Source organism: Arachis ipaensis, chromosome B05, assembly GCF_000816755.2.
Source record: "Arachis ipaensis cultivar K30076 chromosome B05, Araip1.1, whole genome shotgun sequence".
Classification (NCBI taxonomy): Eukaryota; Viridiplantae; Streptophyta; class Magnoliopsida; order Fabales; family Fabaceae; genus Arachis; species Arachis ipaensis.
Window position 1 is genome coordinate 144,125,478 of NC_029789.2, and position 979 is coordinate 144,126,456.

The 979-nt window shown below is 25.7% G+C and overlaps 1 protein-coding gene across 1 annotated transcript in view; it reads left to right on the plus strand.

The window, feature by feature from the left end:
- Positions 1 to 979, plus strand: part of LOC107641437 (alpha-galactosidase) — a gene marked incomplete in the record, with an annotated part of 7,929 nt that overhangs the window by 3,400 nt on the left and 3,550 nt on the right. Inside the window, 1 exon segment of the mRNA XM_021124042.1 lies at positions 731 to 789. Within this exon segment, the coding sequence (XP_020979701.1) occupies positions 731 to 789 (59 nt within the window).

Sequence of the window (979 nt, forward strand, 5' to 3'; positions counted from 1 at the left end):
CCACTAAAAAAACTTTGTTTGTTTAAGATTTTTTTTTTGTCTAAAAGTAACATTTTTTGTTAAAATATTATTTTTAATCCGAAAATTAAATTTTTTAAAAATTAATAGGGCAGCCGGTTTAATTCGACATAGACTGGTCATTAATGATCTAGGCTTGAAAATTAAAGTCTATGAAACGGATTTAGGCAAATTAAGCTTAAATGAATCCGTCTAACCTGATTTATTTGACATTTCTAGTCATACTATGTTAAGATTGAGATTGGATAAATTGAACTCAATTTTAAAAATTAGTTCATGAAAAAAATGATATCTCATATACACTTATAAATTGTGTAAAAATTTTATATATAAGAGATGTTAGATTTGTAATTATATCTATTAAGAAGACCAATAATCATCCTAGTTAGTTGGTATAGTTTATGTTTTTTTAATAGAATAAGGAGTATTAGTATTAAGGGAGTGGATCCTCTCCAGTGAATAAAAAACTGGATGGTGTGCAGTGTTTAATCTAACCATTCACCATATTCTCTCTCTTATTTATTTCTGGTCCCACTATTAAAATCAAAAGTGAGAGATTGCACTGTATTTTGTCAAGTGTTGAAAAAACTGGAAAGGATCCATTTCCTTAGTATTAAAAAGTGGTTCTATATTACTTTCAGTTTTCCATAAAAAAATCAATTGCGAATATAATATCTTGCATATATTAAATGAGCAATTATTGATAAATCAGATGGAATAGCTGGAATCACTTTGACTGCCAAATTAACGAAGACTTGATTCGACAAACAGGTAAACGCCGTTATAACTTGATGAAACTATAATCACAGACGTTTGATTTTTAATACGATAATATATTTAAGAATCATTTAGGGTGTATTTGGAATACAATTAATAAAAATTATTTTTATACACAATAATATATTTTAAAATATTTTTTGTTTTGTTTTGAAAACCAAGAATTAAATTGATTTTATAAATC